The sequence below is a fragment of the Anopheles coluzzii genome, chromosome 3 (genome assembly GCF_943734685.1).
Source record: "Anopheles coluzzii chromosome 3, AcolN3, whole genome shotgun sequence".
Taxonomy (NCBI): Eukaryota; Metazoa; Arthropoda; class Insecta; order Diptera; family Culicidae; genus Anopheles; species Anopheles coluzzii.
In genome coordinates, this window is record NC_064671.1 from 18346860 (window position 1) to 18369146 (window position 22287).

At 44.6% G+C, this 22287-nt stretch overlaps 1 protein-coding gene across 12 annotated transcripts in view; it reads right to left on the reverse strand.

The window, feature by feature from the left end:
* The window catches only part of LOC120957847 (protein NDRG3), a 46506-nt gene that overhangs the window by 11304 nt on the left and 12915 nt on the right, over positions 1–22287 (reverse strand). For 4 of the 12 annotated variants that reach the window (XM_040380250.2, XM_040380255.2, XM_049610342.1 and 1 more), the window contains exons 2-9: positions 13703–13913; positions 9009–9104; positions 1892–2085; positions 1698–1818; positions 1484–1625; positions 1215–1394; positions 1009–1129; positions 694–809 (exon numbers count right to left, since the gene is read on the reverse strand). In XM_040380250.2, coding sequence (XP_040236184.1) covers positions 694–809; positions 1009–1129; positions 1215–1394; positions 1484–1625; positions 1698–1818; positions 1892–2085; positions 9009–9104; positions 13703–13908 — 1176 coding nt within the window. In that variant the 5' untranslated portion in view covers positions 13909–13913. The remainder of the gene's footprint in view (positions 1–693; positions 810–1008; positions 1130–1214; positions 1395–1483; positions 1626–1697; positions 1819–1891; positions 2086–9008; positions 9105–13702; positions 13914–22287) is intronic. The other 8 variants (XM_040380257.2, XM_040380259.2, XM_040380260.2 and 5 more) reach the window with 5 other exon arrangements.

Here is a 22287-nt window from a genome sequence, read left to right on the forward strand (position 1 = left end):
GTCCTGTCCAAAGCCATTAAAATAATTAACAACTGCACACATTAAAATGTGTCCTACAAGTCTGCACCGCTTCTCATTATATCACCGTGCGTTTTTTGGTTTTGTTTCGCGATACTCATCTCCTGCGTGCGCTGCTCCCTTCGTGAAGTGCTTTCGAAGGTTCCATTAAAAGCCCCTTCGTAATAACTAATGAAAAGTGTCATAACCGCGTGTCCCAGCTCTTGCCGGGTTGACGCCGTAAAAGTTGTTTCAAATTATGGCAGTATCGGTGCACCGGGCGATCAGGCGCAGTTTTGTCAAGCAACCCGTTACATCACTCTATTGCTGTGTGCGTCGATCGATAGTGTGTTGCACAAGGGAGGGGGCAGGTGGGCAGGATAGAGAAATGGGAGAAAGAATAAAAACACACACGCGCGCGCGCACGCTTGCACACAAAACCATACGCGAAACGCAACGCGCCAACACATTAGTTACATTATCGACCTAAAACCACACCCATCAATACGCCACCTCCACGGCGGGTCTTCTGACCCTTCCTCCTAGGAAAAACGGCGCCCCTGCCCGGGAGGGGAAAAGTTTCCGGGAACAAGGGCGTCGTGGATGGCCTGCCCGTCGTCACATAACGTGCCAACACGTACCACCAACCGGCATGTGGTTGGGGATGGCTGCTGCTGTCGATTAAAATGAAATTACCTTCATCCAATTAGTCTTCTCCGGGATTAGTCTACCGTTGAACGTTACTGTATCATCGATGTGGGGCGATAATGCGCCAGTAATATTTAACACGGGCATCTTCAGTGATGGGGCAGCTGGAAAATGTAATTGAAAGAGAGAGAGAGAAAGAGAGATAGAGCAAGATCGAATATACCCATTAGAATTGATCAGTTTTCAGTGTCTCGATAAGCGAGTAGCGAGACATTCTGCAATACGTGGGACGAGCAATCACTCTTATTTTGTGTCGGTGGTTGCGTACTGTCAATTTATCGAACATGACGCATCATCACTTACAAGTTTGTGGTGAGCCGGAAGGTGTTCGGGCAATGTTCAAATCCGTACGCTTAATGTAAGCATCAATCAGCATGGCCAGGTTAACCGGATTTATCGAGCGCTCAAAGTTGCTCTTGTACAGCTGCAAAGTCGATTTGGAGTACGAAAAGGACGTTAGAATAGTTCAAAGATTTAGTTCCTCCGTTATCAGAGCCTATGCAACTTACCTGTACCAAATCCAGATTGCGCTCCTCTGGATTCCGGCCGAAATGATGCCACATCAGATAGTCCAGCACACCCTGGGTCATGCCCTTGGTGCGCAGATTACGCGTATTCAGCAGCTGATAGCCCCACTCGATCCAGCCGGCCGCTGTTGAACTGCAGTTGATAAGGCAGAGTGCTCCAACCTATGGCCAAACGAAAGGAGCAAATCATTACAAATGACAACACTTAAGAAATATTCTACCATGGGGGGTCTACATTGCTTCATACTAACCTTATCCGGATTGGCCAGGGCGAAACGGGCCAGAATGTTTGCTCCCGCTCCGACACCGAAACCGATGATGGACTTCAAGTTAAAGTGTGTCATCACAAACAGCATCTGCGAGGCCAGCTCGTCGAACGTCGGATAGACATAGCTGTGGGTGGTAAAACACGTTTCACAATGAGTTCAACACGGCTAGCAGCACACGGCGGGATTAGAAACTCACTCTTCCGGGAACGTTGGGGCTCCGTCCTCCTGGCCGGGTGCGTTCACGTGATACACGCAGAAGTTATCCAGTAGCGAGCGCATCGTAGGAAAGTTGAAGAACCCGGCAAAGCTCGATGCATCTAAAAAGGGGCCCACACGCACCGATTAGTTACATGCTACATCCAGCCCACTCTGCACACTCATCCCACTCACAGTTCAATCCCAAATCGTGGTACGTCACAATCGCCGGCTTCGTTGTATCGCCCTGCACCGCCACCAGGATGTCGCCCTTGTCCGTCGGCACGCGGCGCAGATCGCACGCCCCTACTATAGAGCCCCGCTGGTTGGGATACTGTAGCTGAACCGAGCGCAGCTCAATGTCATCCATCGGGTCGACCGGCATCGCTCTGCGTGGGCAGAATAAAGAGGATCAAAGCGGACGGAATCAGTATTGACCGGTGCATACTGCGGTACTGGTTGTGCTGGTTTTCGGGGGAGATATGTGTTTCACGCAAGACAACAAGGTCATATCGCCGCGCAAATCATTGCCATCAAGTCACAGACCTTCGCCTGGATGTACCAATGTTCGAAGACGTTAACGATGGCAGTTTGCCCGTTCGGGGTATTGTTCTTATCAAAAAACTTGGTTTATTTTGATTTCAGGCAGAGAGATGAGTCTTCTATTGTCACAGTTCTATTAGCTATTGATTTCGACGAGAAGGAAAATCGTTTCTAAGCCTAATGAAAGCACAAGGCAAAGTTAAATTTGAAAACAATTTAGTTGAAAACATAGATCTACAAGTTAAATACTCATCGCTATGTATAATACAAAGCCATCATGAAATGGATGTAAGCTATATTTAAGGAAGGGATATCTATGTATCTAAAATCATTTTCTATTTAAAGTTAATGCACTTGAGACTTTAAGCCTAGCTTGGAAGAATTTCATATATTGAAAACAATTCTATGCCACAACATGTATGTTACTATAGTTCTGAATTCAATGCTACACGATGATCGAGCTTTTTATCTTTGCAACGTATGCAACAACCTGCTTAACGTCCCACGATGAGAAAAATTAATGTATATTTAATAAAAGAATTATACTTCTTGGTACCCAACTAAAAGAATAGACAATATGCAACTTCTGCTGTAAGTTTTTAAGCTTCGTGAAGAAACTTTAAGTATTAAACTAACTTCAACATTTGGATTTGCCATTAAAGTCATTCATTCGATGAATGTTTTACAAAGTTTTGGAGAAGATCACACCATTAGAAATTCATTGATATCGTTTCGTAATTTTTGAAAAGTCAAGTTATATCAGGGCCGCCTAAACCCGATACTGTTTTCAGACATACTTAATCGTTATCCTCCAAACATTAAAACTTCCCCGAAATTCGTTCAACTAAGAAATAAAACAGTTTAATCAGATTGCCAGATCTTGCATAACACCGCCCTCTTCCTGCACGGTGTCGTGCACAAGAAAACAAACATTTGCACCCTCCAACAACGAGACAATCGATCTGTCTTGGCGAAACTTTTACACGCTCCAATATTGCTACCAATTGTGCGCTCCAAAAGTTGAATCAAAACACTCCATGCGTATCCTTCTTTGCCTTCTCAAATAACGCGACACGAAACGTTTCATTTTTCGTATTTTATAGGGCTCTGGTGCTTCCATTCGTTCGATTGCCGTTCTGTGATTGCTCTACATTTGCCCTTGCGTACGCTATCCGCTCGCTGTACGTAATTTAATTTTCCAATTTGATTTCCCAGCTTCGATTGCAGCACGCCTGGCAAAAAACGGTGAATATGGAACGCAAATTTTACGTAACCAAAGATGCACCATTGCTTGCTACTCTTTGCCATTTTGAGTTTTGAGTAGATATGGTGAAAATCATTCTACCTTTCCCGTTCCAGCCGCAATGACACTCGACTAACGACTCTGGGGTTCTGGCTCACCGAGTCGAAAAGTGAAGCGGAGAAGTGAAAATCGTTAATACGACCGTTTCTTTGCCCTTTTTTTTTGCTTGAAAAACAAACATATGCATTCAATCATGGCCCGATACTGTCCTTCACAAAGGTAGCTTCCGACTTTCGCCTGTTCCCATGCAGGATGGCGCTCTGAGAAGGGGCTCGATTTTCCATTGCGAACAGATGAGACGGTTTTTTTTCCGTCCACCACACATCAGAAACGGATCGCGTGCGGCTCAGGTGGAAATAATCGAACTGCCACTGCCGACAGGCTGGCGCGACGGTCCAACGGAAAGCCCAAAGCACACCCCACCCTTGGGCGGTAACTATGGTAGCGAACATGGGAAAACAAAATTCCTTCTCGTCCACCGTGTTTTCATTGCCGCTCCCGCGGCGCCACACCACGCGTAATGTCTTGTCGGATAACTTTCGGTGCTATCGCACACTGTGCACGCTTTAGTGTGTGTCCCTTTCCACTTTATGTGAGTGGGTGAGGACAGCACACACACACAGAAAACACTCACACACCCACAATGAATGGAGGAAAATGAAGCCTAAGCCGTATTTCCTGCACTCTTGGACGTCGCCCGAAACATATTTCCCTGACGATCCCGGGGCATCCTTTCTAAACGCTTTGAAAGCAGTTTTCCCTTCTTCTTTTTTTTTGGCAAGCCCACAACAATCACTCCAGTCCGGTTTTTTTGCCGGAAAGCTTTTGCCTGCTTCCTGATGGCTACCGAAATTCCCACCCAACGCTCCAGTGCTCGAGAAAATGGGCAGAATAGATTAGAGGAACTTTTGGCAGTCTGTCATTGTTACGACAAGTCGCTCTGTTGTGTGTGTCTGGGTGCTGTGTGCCATCCCCAAAAGGAGCCGTTTCTATGGAACAATTTATCATTGAACCTTTTTGTAGGTTGGCGGGTGGTTGATAAGAGGCGGTTTTTTCGACCTTTTTACCCCACTCGGCAGGGGATCTTGGGATTTCCCGAACCCATTGCACCGTAAGGCGCATGTGAAGGGTTTTGATTTGCCGGGAAGCGATCATACATCAAAGAGAATAGTCAAATTCAATGTCTTCGGAATCCCCAACACAGGGAAGAAAGAAAAGTCAAGAAATCAGCTTCATCATCACAACACTTGCGGTTTGAGGTAGCGCTATTCGAAGTCATTGCGCTTGCAATTTCAGCAAAGTACAACAAAAACAGGCCTACATGATATCATTACTTTCACATTCTTTTCCACTATGCTGGTTTAAATATAGAGTAAATGTTCTTCGGATGAGTTTTCTTTTCTTTTTTTTTCACGAAAACCTATCCAACCCGGCGATCTGAGTTTGATGGATTAATTAATTCGTTTCGCCCCATAAAAGGACGATTACGTCCACGTCCCCGGTGCTCCCTAATGTTGACACAGACGACACAGCTCATCGAACAGTTTTACGAGTTTACCCGTGCAAGCGGGCTGTTCCCAGCCCGCGTGCTGACAACGGTGCAGGAAATAGAAAATTGGAAAGAAATAACTTCCCCGTAGCCCCGTAGCTCGTTTCGATTATTGCTTGTGGCGCAGGCTGGAGCAGCTTTGCCATCACATATGCTTCCTTCCTTTTCCAGGAATGGTTGGGTTCCAAATTTAGCCAGTTGACTGATGTCACTGATTAAACTTGTTTGGAATTTGCTTTGCGCTCGATGGACTGATGGGAAGAGTCTGCCACCGACAGATGGCTGGCAGCAAAATAGAACAGACAGCAATTGAATTGTCCCAGCAGCGATGACAGGTGTATGGGCTATTTTTTATGGAAAAAGAGTTTCCCCACAAACAATTCGCAAAGCTTCTTCATTGCGTAATCGATGTAGACAAATAACCAAACTGAAAGAACTTCGGTCCTGTGAGCTTTTGATATATAGAAGGCAGTTTGAAACGTTTATAACAAAATTCTTGAAATCCCCTGAAGATATTGCCGTACTAATAAAGCAATCTCTGCAGACGACAACCTTTAATTTATCACTCTGCAGAGCATGTTTTCCTGGCAAAGGAGGACAACCATTTACCTACTCTTAACCATCCTTCGGAACAACAACCAAGCACTCCAGTACCGCTGACTCAGAACCGTTCTCCCAACAAAAGCCTAATGAGAACGTCATCAAACTTATCCGATCTCGGATCGCACATTGCCCAATGTTGTAACGTCCAGAGCGCCCAGAATTGATGATTCATCCAACTCCATCAGTTCAGTGTAGCTGTTGCTGGATGCTTTCGCTATTGCTTTGTAATAATCCTAAAAGCTTGTTTACTCGTACCAACGAGCTGTGCTACCTTGTCCGCATGAAGATCCGCACCGTTGGTCGTACCGGATAATACCGGTCGCTCGAGACGGTATTCTCTCGCTTGTCGAACGTACGCCCGGTACGACGTCGAAACTTGTTCAAAGACACATTTCGCACGGTAAAACGGTAAACACAGCACCGACCGAGTCTCGCGCTCCGACATCACTCCAGTGGATATGGTACAAAAACGTTATCCAGCCGTAACCGACGTAACCTTGCTTCCTTTTTCGTACAAAGACAAAGGCGCCTCCTCGGCAGATGGAAATTGCTTATCATAGCTTGACGACCTTCGGAGAAGCGGAGTTCTCGCTGGGTAACAACTTACATTGTCGTTTTGAAATGAAGCTGGTTGACGTTTGAGGGTACATGCTTTGTGTTTTCCCCACACATCGCGGTAGTCATCGCGTACATCTACCACTTTCTCGAACAACACATCTTTGTCCGATACTGCGCAGGTTTGCCGGAAGGGTGCTAATTTGTGAATCATGTGTTAAATAAGCAAAATAGGTGGAAAAAACGTCTCCAAAGTCTCCACACTGAAGTTAGCGGGTGACGACGTTTGAAATTTGCAACCATTTGGTCCGCGTGACACATCGGACAAAGGTTAGATCAAACAAAAGAATAAAGCTTGTTTTGATCGGCCAAGGGCTTCTAAAGCAATAAAACAGAAGCATACATTGAGCAGTGTCAGCGTAAAATAACGATTGCTCGAAAGACATGCAAGTCCACGCAGGTCGCAAACAAATATATATCTTTGGTAGTATCTTATTAGGGATCATAAATTCCAGGTGACATCCCCCGGTTTTCTTCAGTAGTAGCAACTCCAAGAGTACATCTAAAAGTTCTCCATAAACATCATTCGCTACATTGCATCTGGCGCAGCATTTCTTTGGAAAAACCATAGCTGCCTTTCCACAGTATTCACTTGCGCTCCTAGCAAAACAACATACTTCACACAATGGTAGGTTCTTCTGGAGTGAGTTTCAATTGCAACACAACAATACACAACCATGCACGTGAAACCACAGAAAAACCTCTTACATTTTCTAGCGAATGCCTGCACTGTACCGCCCTCGTAATGGAACTTTGAACTGGGTCTACCAGCAACCGAGGCATTATATGCGCAGTGAACCACCTATTTCTTCCTGGTTCAACATAATAACGAAGCCTTCCTTCCCTCGATAAGGATCTAATGTAGCAAACCCGAGAAAGATACGGCCGTGTCGCCTCAAACCCCCCTGCCAGGCTAATGCATTTTACCATGCTCGCGCAAAACGAAGAACTGATGCACCTTTTGCACAAGAAAGGCAGCCGTTTTTGTTCCACTTTCCACTACATCGATCCAATTTTTCACCCCCTCTATCCCTCTATCCTTCCCTGTGTCCTTTCTCCATCCAAGCTTTTCTACTTGCTGCGCTGTAACAAAAAGCGACGACAGTTGCAGGCTCGTGCTCTGTTATGAAAATTGTTGCATAATTGAAGAATACACCTTCACCTCACCATCGAACCACCGACTTGCAGTCCCCCCCACGGGACGAAGCTGCCTGTCCTGAGCAGTGTCCATTATCGACACATTTTACTTGCGAACGCACACGCCTCCCTAGAAACGAGTCCTAATGGAGTCGATCGTTTCGTTGATGGGCAAAAAGCGGAACCGAAATGTAATAATAACGGAGTGGCGGTGATGCCGGACGTGGACGAGGGAGGAAAATTTTTAATTGCCTTTAGAGCCGAATCGGAAGCCTCCGCTTCCTGGAAGGACACACAGGGAAGACGTCGTTCCCAGTTTCGCACCATTTCGATTGCGTCAATCTGGGCGTGATTGTGTTTAGGAAGTTTCATTTCGGTGGGGAAAGCGAATCAAATGGATAAGGGGTTTAACAATATTTACTCGAGTAAATGTCTAGGCCAAATTCATCTTCATCAACACTTTAGGGTTTTACTGGGAAGTTTACTACCAGAGCTAGGACGTGGCGTGACTTGCTTCTTGAAAAGCGTTGCAAAGTCGTTGTCTAGGACACTGATTTTTGTGAAGTTTGAATTAACAGGCAAAACGTACAGCCAACATTTCAAGTAAGGTTAGCGTTGAAAATCCTAAATCGAAGCACCACGAGCATCAATGTGATGTTTAGAATTGGATTAAAGCAACTAAGTCGTTCATAAACGATTAAAAATTCAGAGGATTTACGCGGTACAATATTCTAATTAACTTCATGACTTACAGAAGTCATGTTTGGCAGATTTTAAGATTAAAAATAATCGAAGTACTAGCCTAGCTTGCTACAAGTATTCAATATTCTTGTAAAATGAAGTCTATGTAATTATCATGGGAACTTGCTAAAAGCAAAATACTTATAATTCGTCATATTTTCTCCAGTCTTTTTCTTTGAAACAATTCAATAAAACCCCATAATAATTCACAATTAAAGATATATCATTTGGAACTAATTAATGGTTTACTGTGCAGCATGTTACCTGATCTTATGTATGACACTTGAATATATATATATTTTTTAAATATCCTTACATACTAAAAATATAAATTTTGCGTGTATTTATATAGATAAGTATGACACAAAATGAGAGCACTACGCGCTTTACAGTACGAGCATATAAGAGTATAATAGAAATATATAGAGAGAGAGCATGATTGGAGCCATTCGTTCGTGTACTGAGCAGTAATGGATCGAGCTGTAAGGTTTGTACATTTCAGTGTTTCAATGTAGTGTTTCTTCAGAGTGGTAAGGTATGATGGGTAAGTTGGAAACAAATTGTTTGAGACGTTTATACAAAAAAGAATAGTGCATATTGAATAGAATAAAACTTAATTAGAATAAAACAAGTTGCACACAGTCTGCTGTTTCAGACGCGCGCGACCAAACAGGCACGATTTAGGAGGATGCGCTGCGTTAGTTATTCAAACTTGTAACCAAATGCCAAAAAAACTCAACAACAATCGGAAAATCATAAAACAAGACGCGAGGGAAAACATAATAACAAAATAATAAAACAAAATGCATAAACAATCTTACCCAAGCAGGCGAGCTTCCTCGGCAGTGTGTGCTGGTGCGGATGGCATTCTGGCGTTCGCTGATTTGCCGGTTTTGTCGCGATCTCTGAAATTAGTACTAAATCACATGCAGAGGCCGAAAAACATACCGAGTAGGAAACAAAACACACAACAACGAAAAATAATGGTAGGGAACGGAAAAAAGGGTAATTCAGGGAAAGAAATGAAGTTTCAGCAAGAATCGAACAAAAAAAAACAATAGAAGGAAATAAACAGGGAAAGTTAGAAAAAAGAGCAGTAAGAAAGTGGTTTCTGGGTGGTGTGTTATTTGTAGAGGAGTTTGAGGAAAAGGGCTGTCATGTGTGAGTTTGTGTGCATGTGTGTGTGTTTGGAAGGGCAAACTTAAATGCAAATTTAAATCAATCGCTTCCGGAAGGTGAGGTTTTTGGGACTGTTAATCTATTCCTGCTGCTGTGGTAGACTGTTGTATGGTAATGTATTAGCTCAGCAGGATGTAACGCTGCCTGTGTATTGATTTTTCCTTCCCGCACGGTTGGGCATTGATTATTGATTGCAACTTAATGATGGCTTGTGTGGTTTTTGGGACTGTTATGGATGGAGAATTGATGAGATGGATGGTGTGATTGTGATGTTGTGCCCCGAGGCTCGCCCTGATGGCATTACTCAAAAGATAGCAGTACGAGATTTAGAAGGCATTTAGAACGCATCAAAAATATATTAATATTTCCAGTAAAAGTCATGTACAGCTTAAGATTTTGATTAAATTTTTATCAAACAAAAAATTGAAGCAGAAACGATTCATGCAGTGCTCGATTGATTGCTTGCTTTCTCGACATTTCTAACGGCTCCAAGCCGTGTCTATCAATAGCAGACGTGTCTGCTCGTGCGATGCAAATTGCTCCACGCCAAACGCGAAACATTTAAATTCAGCCAAACACATACCAAGAATTCATAACAGATTCAAACAAGATTCTTATTCAAGCGGAAACAATTGGATAACACCGAGCCGCGCGACGCCAAATAAATCACAGAGCCAGCGATGGAAAAGCGTGCAGAAAGCGGGAAAACCAAAAAAAAAGTGAGATGAAATAAACCATGTTCACCAAGGCAACACACTCCGCTACTTCCGAAAAGCAATTCATAACGTGCCAGCATAATTCAGCTGGTTCAGGTGCAGAGGGCAAATTGTTGATTTTTGAAATCTGAATCTTTGCATTGCATTACCCACTTAAGAGAGCGTTCGCTGGAAGAAACACAAGCTTTTGCGTAGCTTTTTTTTGCTGGCAAGCTAGTCGTACCGAGTCGTATAATTGGTAACAAAGCGCAAAAAGCGTTCTAGAAAGCTTGCACCATAATTGCGCAATTAACAAGTGGTTGCCATCGATAGCGGACAGTGTGTTATGCGGGCGCCTGGTCAAAACCCCCATGCCAAGACCCGCCGGAGTGTACGAAGCATTCTTGGCTAAAAGCTCACAGTTAAGCAGATTAAATAAAGCCGGCAAAATGAAATGTATCGCCTGGGCACGTGACACATTTGCTTGGTGGCGGAAAAGCAGAAACATGCAAAAACTTGGTGGAGTGAAAAGCATAAGCAAAAGGAAGGTTTGTCCACGATGTTGGTTACGCCCGACACGGTTTCGCAACGAGGCACGATGAGCGAAGGCAGCAGCGATTGCACACGAACGAATAGTGGCACCACACATGGCAAACACGGTCCTCGCCACGAGCTCGTCAAACATCGTCATCGTGCTCTACAACTCGATGGACACAAACGACCGAAATGAACTGCTTCCCGAACGTACACTGACACATAAAGATAAGCTTCCGCCGGGACTGGCATAAGTGATACAGTGCGCAGTGTTGAGGAGTTGTTGAGGGAAGGGTGAGACCATAATGACTGCGGTGTTCGATAACAAATCTGGCTATCGAGCGATGTCGCAGGCTTTCAAGAATTATCAACAACACTACGCCAGCAATGAGCAATTATGATGGTACCGGTACGTTCTCTATTACTCTTCGGGGGTTGTTCGTACTTCTAAGCAAGTTGATACATTTTCTGGAGTTCTCTGGTGACATGACGCTGAGTTCATTCCACAAAGAAGCGAGAATGTATGGAAGCAATCCTCGATGAAATGAAAAACGAACTCTACAACGAATCTGAATCTGAACTCATCAGGTCGTTTACCAACTGATGTCTTCACAAAATGACACAACATCTCATCGTCCCATTCTTGACAGCGCGTTGAGATGTCATGTCATGTCACCGACGACAACTGGTGAGCTGAAGCAGTACAAAATCAATACATGTCCCCCGAAAAGCGTCCGGAAATTGATTCCGAAACGGCCACAGGAAAAACGCCCCAGTGCTGTTCTGTTTCCAACTTTTTCCTTTGACCAACGCGCCCGCAAAGACACCGAGAATCGTGCCCCACCGGAAAAGCAACAATTTTGTGCGAAATCACCCGCACCCATGCAGAACTTTAACATTTTTCTTTCAGACACCGTTACTCGATTAGGCTCGCTCGGAGGCTCGACGCAACTTTCATTCTTGTCCATGTGTTCAACTCACGTACAGCCGGATTTGTGTGGGTATCGATTTTGTTCTCTCTGTTTTCTCCCCCTCCAAATCCTACCAGAAGCTGTGTTTGCATCGTCGTAGTAGTGCTAGGCACGTCATGACATGGTCCATTTCCCACCGGGAAGGGAGGAAAACTAATTCCATGGCACGGAATCGGAATAATTTGCTCCACGGAAGCGTTGGGCGAACCGAACGCAGCACGGGGAAGGTGCTGAAATATTGTTGTGCCTTTCCACACGACGGTGTGCTATATGATACGAGAGCCGTTCGGGGATCCTTTGGGGATCAATCAACGCATGAATAATAAACATGAAACTCTGGAGCAACTTAATTATTTGCCTGACTAAAAATAGAATTAGCTGGAGGATGTCATACGAAGCACACAGGTGAGTGTGGCTTTCAGTGATCATTAAAAATGGCTTCCGCATAAGCTTCTTAAATGACAGTATCAAAGCGAATTAGTTCCGTGAATGAACATGTACTGCTGTTGTGTTTTATATAATATTCAACATATCGTTTCGGGTAGATTTCATCATTGATTTCCATGAATTAATGAATGTTATTGTATGACAAATGGAAAAAAAGAACTGTTGAAAGATAATATCTTTTGAATAGAAAAATAGACTGATATATCATTTTAATTAATCAGGAATCTTATTCAATTTCCTGAATAATTCAAGCAGGAAAGCTTTAGCAGAAATGATGCAATAAAAAAAATGTAATGCCTAGTAAACTTGTTAAAGATAAAGAAGTCCAAAAGAAAAAAAAACCGTTCAACAATTGGACAAGCGAACTGAAGACAGTATAAAACGCCAACTAAAAAACAGGTCACAAAGAATCTATTTTAATGCTGACTAACGTTGCAAACTATAATTTCTTCTTCTCCTATTTACCCCATCGCGCTCTCCCAGGTTTTAGCCTTGCAGCTCCAAAGCATCGAGTCTATTACAGGGTTTCCCACGATTTATTGGCCAGTTCCCATGATTTTTTGGTGCGTTCCCACGATTTTTTGGTCGTATCCCATAGATTTATGGTTCGTTCCCATAATTTATTGGTATTTTCCGATTGGATATCAATACAATTGCACCAAAAAAATTCTGGGAAACGAATAAAAAATCGTGGGAACGCACCAAACAAACATGGGAACCCACCAAAAATTGATGGGAACCAACCAATAAATCGTGGGAAACCCTGTAAGGCGACAAGAGCAACAAAAAAACGAAGCACAAAATGACACAAATCTATGCGAGTATGAACTGCAGCCAATGCAACGTGCTAGCTTCCCCTTCCAACAATGCCACCGATTGGCAGTACATTCTTGCACTTGCAACCAGTTGCACCGTACTGTACAATTGTACACCGGTGACCCAGTTTTTTGTTGGAGCCCTCTATATCCACCACCTCTTCATAATTTCGTCTTCTGCTTCTTTCCCAGTCTGCCTTTCCTTTCTTGAACGCTTGACAGAAATATAATATATATGTACCCCTGGCCACGGTATCAGCCAGTACCTCCCAGTACGATTATGGATCCTGTTGATGAGTGCTGCTGAGCACTGGAAATCTGTCACAACGATTGCTATCTTTAGAGTACGTGCCGTCAGTCATGCGAGATGATGATTGGAGCGAGGACGAAAATTGCATCGCGTGGAAAGGTTTCTCGAAAAGGATACACATAGTTGTGTCGGTTGTGTATTGGTGTGTGTATGTACGGAGGATAATGTAGTGAGTAAGTGTTTGTGTATGTGTATGTAACAAAGAGGTTTCTGGGAGGGAGGCTGAGCGAAACACCATGCCTTTTCGAACAAAAATAAGGGAAACAATGCAACAGGAAAGCTTTACAAACATACGACAAAGGACGATCAACCTACCACAGATTGAGGGAAGCCCGAGGATATGGGAACAGGGTGAAAAGCAACTTCTACCAGAGGTTGGGTTGGGAAAAATGGAACACACACACACACGCACGCACGCGCACGCAGAGCTTCCGAGACAGCAGCAAAGACAAACAGTAGAAGCAGTAGCAGCAGCAGCAGCAGCAGCAGTAGCAGCGTCAGCAGCAGCAAAGTCAGCAACGTGACGTGAGGTGTGTGAGCGACAAGTGCGCATCTAAAGCTTACCTGGCACTAACTATGTACGGTTGGGCGCCGGTCCCATCGCGTTCCAGCAGCGCGTGCTTGTCCTGCGCCCCGATGGCCGTCCCGATGACGCGCTTCACCGTTTCCATCACCGATTTCGAGCCGGACTGCGGCTCGGTGGTCGAGTTGTAGATCGAGTTGGGGCCACCGCCGCCAAGCGAAACGTAACCCCCGTCGGACTGGGGCATCTTGTCTGCAGCGAATTTTCCCCCAGCAAGGTGGCGCAAAGGAAAGGGACGGGTGCAGGTGGTTTTTGGGTTTTTGTTTGTTATAGAATCCCGTGGACATTGGGTTAAAATAGTTTGTTTCGTTTGTTTGTTTGTGAGGTTATTTTTGCATTTTTGTAGAATGATTTTATTCGACGGCCCCAAAGCAAGAGGCAAAGGCAGGGAAGAGCGTGTAGCATTCAAAAACAAAACGCAATCAAAATTTAGTAAATAGTTCAAAAAAAACAAATTTCATAAAGCAAAATATTATTTAAATCGCCATTATGCCGCAAACAACACAATATCAAATTCAAATAAAACACAATAGAAAACCAAATGTATCAAACACACGTACGTGTCGTACAAAAAGTAACGTTGATAGTCGTTGAAAGTAGTTCAGTTGTGTTGCAATGAAAGCGATATCAAAATTCATTCCGCACCAAACAGAATACCGTTTCCGAGATAAAAAGAATAACGTAAGATGTAAGAAAAAGAGAGAAAGAGAAAAGAAAACGAGAAAACAAAACAATATAATAAGAAATCATTTCACACGAAACTGAAGTAAAGTAAACAACCAATTGCTAACTAAGAGTATGTATTTAAGAAATGATTGCAGAAACGAAATAAACAGCAAAACTAAACTGTAAAAGTATAATAAACCAGCACCAGTTTTACAAGTGATACGAAGAACTTATACTACTTTGCCCCTTAAACAACCGGTACGACTCAACCAAGCGAACGTACAACGAAGGAACCTGAAGAAAGCGTGTTGACTGAACTACCGCCACCTTCGAACACCAAAAAAACCAACTAAACAACTAAATAATACAAACGCAAGCATACAGATACGCATAATAAACGGTGAAGCTTGATCGGCATGAGTATGAGTGGTGTTGTGAAGCGTGTTATTGTGCAGGGTGTTGATTAATGTACAGATTTACAGCATGTCGGCGAGATTGCTCTCGTGGGTAACCTCCTGTGGGCTCCATTTGGGGCTCCGTGCCGCTGTGGTTTTGTGGTGCGGTCTACACACATCAAAGGTAGCTGTGTAGTGTCGAGTTTTCCGACACGAGAGTCTTTTACGATTAGAAAACCGTTTCTGTCGGTGTGTGTGTGTGTGCGCTCTACTCTAGGGCTCTCCTTGTAGTATGATTGAAAGCTCGTATAGAAACTTTGACAAGGAATGGCACTGCCAGCCCAGCCAGGCAAAATGTCGTAATTTGTGTTGACATTTCCTTTTCATTTCTCTAAATGGCAAGCAATCACGCAAACTCATCCGCTCTCGCTACCACTCTACCTCTCGGCTCTACTAAATCCACCCCGTCGGAGTGTGGAAGCACTTTCGCATCCAGCCAGCGCTGGCTTTCCTTATCGAATCATCGTTCTACTCAACCACCAGGCGGGGGGTGTGGCTAACACATTTTGTAGGAATAGCGCGGAACAACAACAAAAAACACAGCTAACAAACACAAAAATACAGAATACAGCTACAACGCTTTAAAGTGAAGCTCCCACTCGAGATAGTAACTACAAGCAAAACAGAGTGTAAACACAGTGCTACTGTAACAATGCCAAGCGGACTAACTATTTCCACATCTCCCCCATCTCCACCCATGTGGCAGGAAAGTGCAGCCCGGTCGGTGGTGTGCATCAGCGCGATTGTTGACGCACTCACGTAAAGTAATGCGGTGAACCCGATAAGGGTTTGGGCTTCGCTGTAGTAGTGGCGTGGTGGTAGCATTTCAGCATTTCGTGTGCAATGTCTGGTGCATTATGTGTGGAAGGGGTGGGATTACGCGACAAAGCCTCATCGCCAGTTGGCGAGATAGGTACACGCGGGCACTTCCCTATCATTATTATCTCCGCTGTCCCCTTTGGGCTGCGGCGCAACTGTGGTCAATTTTTTTCAACCTCCTTTCCCCCTTGCCGTCTTCCCGTTTTGTGTTGACCCAAGAGAGCGATTGAGACGACGATGACGACGCAATGCTTGGTGCGACCATTTACCATACAGCACTACTTCCACTTGGAGCGTAACACAACCTTACACACACACACATACACGCACTCGCATACGCACACAGGCAGGCCTGCTGGCTCAGGGTTGGCTGTTATTGCGCAGAAACAATAATTCAACGGGAATTGTGTTTATGGCATTTGGCGGACCAGTCCAGCGTGAACTAGCTCCGGACCCCGGACACCGGAGGCACAGGAAACCGAGCTCGTGTGCTCTCTGTCGCTCTCTGTCCCCTTCCCCTCACGGTGTATTTACCGTAATTGACCGGGGCCTGCGGGCAAAGTTTATCATACGATAGGTCTGATCGTAAGTGATAGTGTGTGCCTAGCCCATCCTCATTTACTTTCATTAGGGAAGGAAAGCACAAAGGCGAAGATTAAGTCTCTGAGGGGTTGACAACAGTGAAAGGCCTAGGCTTTAGTTCGTTTTTGCGTAGAAAAGTGAAGAGAGATGTTTATCACAAATGTCCTACGTTTTTTTAGATCGATAAAACACACGCATTTATGTGGTATTAGACTTGATTGTCACCTTCAGTTGAAGTCTTTTTCATGTTCTATACAATAAATAGGACCCCATACCTTGATATCAAGTGGCGTTACCGCTATCTTGTCCACAACGCGGGGGATGTACATATATATTTTGATTTAAATGTTACAGATACGTAATGATGCCATGGATTCCTCTAACGATTGTTGCAACAGTGCTTTCAAGAATATTGCTTTGAAATATTTCCTCAGCATTTATATACGTTATAGGCAAAAGTAAAACCTGATAACTCTACAAAACGATTTCCAAAACAATATCTCATTTCAACCTACATCTTAAACTCTAAATTCCAGAATTATATTCGTAGAGACACCTGAATCATTCAATTACAAATTTTTATAAAATGTAGGTATAAATGGAAAACAGTACAATAAAAACACAATGAGGTAAATTATGTTTTCTTTTTTTCATCGAGTTGCTATTCCAACGCAAATGAAGTTGTTTACTACGCCAGAAATAGAAACGTTAAATGATGTATTTTGAATTGGTTTTAATGCGTCAATGACTCTTATGTCATAATCTTGTTTATCCAGTTATGCCATAAAACCATAAAACATCTAAAGAAGTTTTGGAACAACTAAAAGTCATATTTCTTTTGTAATTTAATACTCAATCAATATCTGTTATGAAACCTTTCAAGACTTCACATCTATTGATCATAAGAAGATCATATCGATATCATATTTTCAGTAAGAAAACTAATCATGTGCCCATCACCTGTACTTGAAGCACACATTTCGCGTCTGCATGAAAGCTGATTTGTATATTGACTCATAGGCCCACTGATTCCCTCGGTAGCCCGTTTAGCACAATCAAACGTGCGATATTGATCGTTCAATCCATCCGCTTCCGTCAACTCCATATTTGTTGTATCTTCCTTTTTTTGCTGCTGTCCCATCATCCTTGTCCTCTCAAAGCTCTTTCCTTTAAGCATGGTTGTGCTGCGACGAGATTGAAGCCATCTCAACTTTTTTTGTATTAACTAAGCGAGCGTCATCAATTCAATTTCAGCATCATATCGCGAAATTCGATTGATAATTTTATTACCAAACATGAAAGCCACTCAAGCGGGGACGGTTTCAAGAACGTTCAGATACACGCGCTCACAAAGTGGAGTTTCAACGAGATCTCCTTTGTCTTGTCTTGCCTTGTGAAATTGCGTCCCCGTGACAAATCCACGTTCTGTTTTTTTAATGTGTCGCCTTGATTCGTCATCTCCGAGTAAAAACTGCTGCTGGACGTTTTATCACACACAGCCAAGCAGGGGCGGAGTGCGATTATCTTATGCTGATTCAATTTTGATATCTCTTGCCTTAATTCTGTCCCAACGGTTGTCCTTTATCACTGTTGCTGACATGATGTGGGTGAGGAAGAATCCATCTATTACTGCCAGTAGAGACACACACTTAACACGGTGTCTAGAGCAGGTTTGCCGGAGAGAGAAGGATAGATGGGGCAGTCAACCATCGTAAAGTAAAATCCAAACGATCAACCGGTACACCGGCAGTGGCTGGCAGGGGCGTAACTCGAAGAAAATTCTGACGCTCACTGAAGCGCTCCTAATCCGCTTGATTATGCACGCCATCACCGCAACGAGCTTTTCGCAACCAACTTCCCACACTGTTCCTGTGTGGATGTGTTGTTGTAAGTCTTCCGAGCGATGTTTGTGATTTTGTCGAGCACAAAACGACCGATCAAACCGAGTCAGTGCCATCGAAAGTACGCTGTCCCGCTACCACTGCCCATTCTTTGCGGCTCATGTGATCGCACCTCGATCTGCGGCTGCGGAAGAGTTCGCATCGTCTTGCAAACAGTGCGAATAAGTAGGTCTTCTCCCGGAGGCCAACGTAACCCGACGACCACACCGTGAAGTGTCACAGTTGCCAAACCAAGGATTGTGGCTGGGGAACAGCAAACTTGTCCCCCGTTCGTTTATAGCTTGAGCAAGAAATTTATTCATTAAAACTTATGAATCATTCCAACCGTCGGTGACCCCGTAAAAACACACGATGCGCGTCTCGACCGCAGCTCCATCTCGGTGGATTATACTGCGGCAAAATCCCTGCAGCACTGCCAATCGCATCGCACCAGCTCTAATGGAGTCCATCGCCGCCAGCGTGCACATTGCCACCATTACCTCCAATGGACCGTGGGCAGAGCTGTTGTGGCCCTTGTGCGCTCCAGCGAATGCACAACGTGTGACACCGCTGCCCTACTGCACCAGGTCCGGCTAAGGAAGTCCGGAGCGCGTCTTGGAAGAGATTGAATTAATAAGCCATTGGCTGGACGTGGGTTGAAAAATCCGTCCGTGCAATCGTAGCTGGTTTTACGACACTGTGTTCCAAGCTTCCAGTTGTTCTACTGTACTCAGCACAGCAAACTGCTGCAGTGGGTTGGCAAAAGTATTACATTATTGGAGCCTGGACGCTGGAGCTGTCCAGACTTTCAAGTCGGTTATGTGAAAATGACATTTTTCAACCGCTGATGGTAAACTAATGCGGCACACCACACTTTCATGAATAAATATCGACCAAATCACGGACCAACCTTCCATTGCAGATGTACCCGAGATGCCCCAAAGTCAAAGAAACAAAACAAAAAATACACATTGCGCAAAACAAGAAGTCGTTAGCAGTGAGACGACACGACCTGCCCCGACCAGCACGACTTTGCATTGATTTTTGCCCAAGAAGTTGTGAGGCACGGAGGTAGTATCTCCATCGCGCGTGGAGTGTCAAATGTATCTATCCGAATCGGTCGAAAACGCGTCGAACAACATCAAAGTCATGTTTATACACACTGAACGCTATGGTATGGCACGCGGAGTGTAATAACGCCTCTGATGTGACGCAGCTATGACGAGGGCAGGGAGAAATCAGATCAGTCAGGCAACGGAACTACGGCCGGTTCGGTTCAGGCTCAAGGATAACCGGGTGCTTGGAAGTGACTGGTGGTGGTGGTGGTGATGGTGTTATAGGTGTGTTTGCGAGTGTTTGCACTGCTGTTTACAGCAACGAGCGCTTGATTGCAGCGAAAATTGATACAGCACCATAGCGCCAACCGGTGTGCACGGTAAACGTAAAGGCACTCGAGGGATGCAAAACTTTGGATGCGCGTGACTTTGCGCGTGACAAACGACACTACCTTTTCCGTACGCTTCGGAGTTGATTAGAGCTATCAAATTTCATTCCCATGCAAGGACAGATGCTCCAGAATTGGGAGTTGAACGCAATGAAGATAATTTACAGAGTTTTTTATTGGGAATGCAGAACCAAACTACATTGCATGGTAATTTTCTGTTGATTAAAGCAATGTCCTTGCTTCGAAATTAGTATGGCACCTTTCCAAAACTTCTTCAATCATCATTGAGTGTAGGGCATACGTATCATCGGGTCCACTCCAAGGGACATATTAACTCCTAAAGTACCTTACAGCTGTACCCCACACTCTACGACATCAATTTCTGCTGCAAATGACATCCTCCCTTGGTCCAGATAAAACCCACATGGAAACGCTCGGACCAGTCCTTTTCGGGGTGACATATCCGCGATGACATCGCCCGTCATCACTAATTGGTCCTGCGGGTGCGTCCCCGCAGCATGTCAAAAGCAGTCATCACAGACTGGCAGAACGATCTAATCGGCGAGCTGCGGAGCATACGATCCCGACCACCGCACCGGGAGCATTTGACAAACGGCCCTGACCGGGATTTTAATTTTTAATCTGTTCCCCATCCGGCCAAAATTGTGATGCCCGCATTAATCGGTGCCAAAATGTTCGCACGAATTCTGGACCGAACCAACCCGTACCCATAGCATCCGCAGAGAAAGTGGTTGCCCTAATGTCGACGACATTTGGATCACATTGACACCACCAAAAACACACACATACACAGTGGCACACGAGTGGTAAAGGTTCCATTCAATGAAAGGTTCCGAACTTTTGTTCCATTGTGCCACTGTGCCAAATGAGTGAAGCCAGAGTTTTCCCCGAGCTGCTGGAAAAGCGAGATAATTTTGGGAAATTCTTGTTCGAGCGGGGGATACAGGGAATTTAGTATGGGTGGGGGAAAACTCTTCCCGAAGACAAAACACACATTTTCCCATTCTCTTTGCGGGTGGGAAGCAGTTGGAGAAGAACTTTTTTGGAGCGGGCGAATCGAGGGTGTGAATTGTTCGCCATAACTTTACATTAACTTCTCGCGAGGGCGAGAGGGATTCATTTCCAAGGCTTCCTCCTCGCCTCGCCATTGCGTCCGTTTGCAATAATCGATCGGTCTGTGGCCAGGTTTGTGTGCGCGTGAATGTGTGGTCACGCGACAAGGTTTCTTTGCCGCTCGCTTAAGCCGCTTAACACAACGGAACGACCCCGACGCCGGTGGAGAAAATCTGCGTAGTTTCGGTGAGATGATTTTTTCCGCATCACAAGGGATCAAGTGAGGCTAAAGTTATAAAATCTTACTCTACTCGTGCTAGAAATAAAGCGAAGAAATAAAAGTTGCCACAACACAAAGAACTGCTCCAGAGCTTCGGTAAAAGGAAACAAAAAAGAGTTGTGTGTTGGGCGGGTTTTCACACAGCACAAAGAGCACAACATGGAACTGCGTTCACTATCGAGCAGTTCACTCATTTATTCATAAACCAATCGTTTACCGAAGGTTGGTGGGAAAAGTTCAATAAAAAAAAGCTCCCACCATTTTCACACGCACACCGAAACACTCTCGCATCGATCACACAGGCCGGAGCGTACGTTAGCGCGCTGTTGCCCTCGATCAATAATGTACATTAACGTTTTCCAGCGAGCGTCTAATCGAACAGCGCCTTTCAGCGTGCGGGACACACACGTACACACGTATGGCGTTGGCCATACGCATACAGACGAGCGTTGTGCAGCGACCTATTTGCATTTGGTTGTGGGCAGGTTTTGTATGCTTCAGCAGCCGATGGCGATACTAACGACTGCACTAAAGTGCAACCGCTGCCAGACATTGGCGGCCGTTAATATGCGTCAAGCGAACGTGGCCGACTACCGACCGATGCTGCCAGTAAAGTGTCACGTGGTACAACGCTAGATAAAATACTGTGCGGTTATTCTTTGTCGTTGCCTTTCTCTTTCTCATTGTTAGAGTTGACGTAAACGGTAGTTCTAGTGCAATCCCTTCAGGTTAGAAGTCCGTTAGACATTCTTGGGAAAGTGAGGAATTGTAATAATCAATACTTAAATACTATTTGGAGTTTCTAACCTTGGCAGCAAAATTATTGGACGACAATATCCCATCCTTTTTGCAACATATTGATTCGATGTTGTTTTTCCAAACTCCTAATCCAGGAATGCACTACCTCATCCACATGCCTACACTACCGTACAATGACACCGAAAAGCCTGTCAATTTATTACCCACTTTGCCGGTAGATCCTGTTTTAGTTTTTCGCTCCAAAACCCACTCCAAAAAAGAAACCGGTTCCACAACCTCAAAGCTGTCTTCTAGCAGCTTGCCTAAAAGCCTCTCTGCAACATCTGCGACCTCCCAAAACGAACACCCGAACCGCATCGAAGCGGAAATGTCCATCCGATGCCAAACACGCATCTTTGGCGATGAATACTAATGACGCCGAAAAGGACACCGTTGAAGCTTCAAAAGTGAGTGTTGCTGGCGTGTCACATGCAGCAAAGGCAGCCATCATTTTCAACTGCACGCCTTTAGTTACCACCGGAATCATGTTCTTGGCAGTGAGTGCAGAGTGAAGGCGGTTGCAGAGCGAACCCAGCAGTAGCAAATACAAATATACAGTCCACCTTCA